Below are 2181 nucleotides of genomic sequence, written 5' to 3' on the forward strand. Positions count from 1 at the left end.
ATTTTTATTCCATTATTTCCTTTCCTCAATTTTGTTGTATATATGAATCTAATTTGAAAATAATTTTTCTCTCATAATTTTGAATGCTTATTGTGACTGTCTCCCGATTGGAAATCTAGTGTTTTCTCATTCTTTTGCATGTGGCCTATTTATTTTCAATAGCTTAAAGATTATCTTTTATCCCAGGTCTTTGAAAACTTGAGGATGATTTGTCCAGGGTGCATACATTAAAAAACTATTGACAATTGTTAAATGACAAAAGAAGATACAGTATTACTGACTATGCTGGGTACTTGCAGAGTGGTGTTTGTAACATGTGGATCCAAGATATTGTTTTGTATTATTAATAGTATAATTTACTAATGAAAGTTTTCAGAGAAACAATACCTTGATTTATTGTCCAATTTTAGGTGTGAATGATCAGATTGTACAATTTGACAATCTTATGAATCAAAAGGAAGATAAGCTGAGACAGAGATACCGTGACACATACGATGCTGTTTTGTGGCTGAGAAATAACAGAGACAAATTTAAGCAAGGAGTCTATGAGCCCATAATGCTTATGGTAAGACATTTTATTCATCTTGGTAGACTCCATTAGTTTTATTATTGTAATCATCATAGATTTTTGTTGTTTTAAGAATTATTTGTCTTATTTACACCCATGGTTTTCTGTTATCAGACTTGGGGCAGCTGGTATACTGCTTAATCCATACACAAGTTTGTTAAAGGACTCTTGATCAATACACTGTGAACTTTTTTAGAAGTAATGAAAATGGCTCCTTATTAACTAAGAATCATGTATAAAATTAACTTGGTTAGCTGGTTGCTTCTGGCAATTGCTATTCTTAGCTCATAGTAGGCAATAGATTATGTGCTGCCAAAGGGATAGAAAACTAGAAAACTGCTGTAAATAATTATGTTGACATGAGGCACCTGACAGAAGATAGACAAGAAAACCACCTGCTACAAAAACTGAGGTTTCTGAGTGAAACAGTTTCTTGACCTCATAAACATTTGATAGCTCTTATATATAATATGAATCAAAACTTACCCCAAAATGACTTAAGGATTGTTTTTGCTGGATAACTTCTTTTATTCTAGAAAAGAATGTACTATAGATCCTTGCAGGATTCATGAAAAGTTCTGTTTTTCTGTAACTCATGTAATATCATACTTTATTAAATCACTTCATAGTTTTCTTTTATTATATCTTATATTAGCAAAATTAATATGCATAATACTGTATTCTCTTCTTGCTCAGGTATGTACTATTAGAATATTTTTGGCAGATCAAGAAGGAAATATATATTTTGTACACAGGTATTGTATTACTTAACCTGATAAAGATTGGAAGAAAACATAAGAAAAAATATTGTGATCCTTAATATAATTAATTGCAATCAAGTGTAATTGTCAACAAATTTTTATTAAAATGCCAGCCTCAAAATAATACTTAGAACTTGATTAGATTTGTCATCCTCTTGTTACTTGGTTTTCTAATAATAGCCTATTATCAAGTTGGATGACTACCTGGCATATATTGACATTTTAAATTATATTTGAATCTTGGCGATAAAAAGCTATACTCTGTTTTTTTTACCCTTCACCTTTCCTATCACCTCTTTTCAGCTGTGTTCCCACACACACTTAACCCTTCAAGATTTAGTTGAAATGCTATCATTTTCATACACAAATTAGCAATTTGTAAACTTAAAATTTTAGTCATATACCGTATTTCGCCATGTATAATGTGCACACATGTGTTTGGCCCAAACATTCAGGGGAAAAAATCTTTCATTTTAATTTTTTAATGCAAAATTTTATTTGTTTACATTTAGGTATTTGTTTTTTGTATTATAAAGGAATTTTAGCGTTTATTTTTTAACATATTATGGTACAAGAAATTTTATGTAACAAATAATTACAAAACACAAAAACTAGATACAAGGTACAATAAATTTTATGTACGAGTAACAAATTTACAATATTTACATATCATAGAAGGCCAAGAACTCTTCATAGTTGCAAGTTCGTCCTAAGTTCAACAAAACTGATTATCGTATTCCAGGAAATTATTTTACATACAGATATTGTTATTGATTTCTAGACTTACAGTTTTAACTAATAAGCATAAATAAAAGAATTAAAAACACCCTGATAGACACGGAATTAGTACTA

The 2181-nt window shown here is 29.6% G+C and overlaps 1 protein-coding gene across 1 annotated transcript in view; it reads left to right on the top strand.

The window, feature by feature from the left end:
• Positions 1 to 410: 410 nt before the first annotated feature.
• Positions 411 to 2181, top strand: part of SMC5 (structural maintenance of chromosomes 5) — a gene marked incomplete at its 5' end in the record, with an annotated part of 35251 nt that continues 33480 nt past the window's right edge. Inside the window, one exon of the mRNA XM_019626366.1 lies at positions 411 to 565. Coding sequence (XP_019481911.1) covers positions 411 to 565 — 155 coding nt within the window. The remainder of the gene's footprint in view (positions 566 to 2181) is intronic.

Source organism: Hipposideros armiger, unplaced genomic scaffold (assembly GCF_001890085.2).
Source record: "Hipposideros armiger isolate ML-2016 unplaced genomic scaffold, ASM189008v1 scaffold_668, whole genome shotgun sequence".
NCBI classification, from domain to species: Eukaryota; Metazoa; Chordata; class Mammalia; order Chiroptera; family Hipposideridae; genus Hipposideros; species Hipposideros armiger.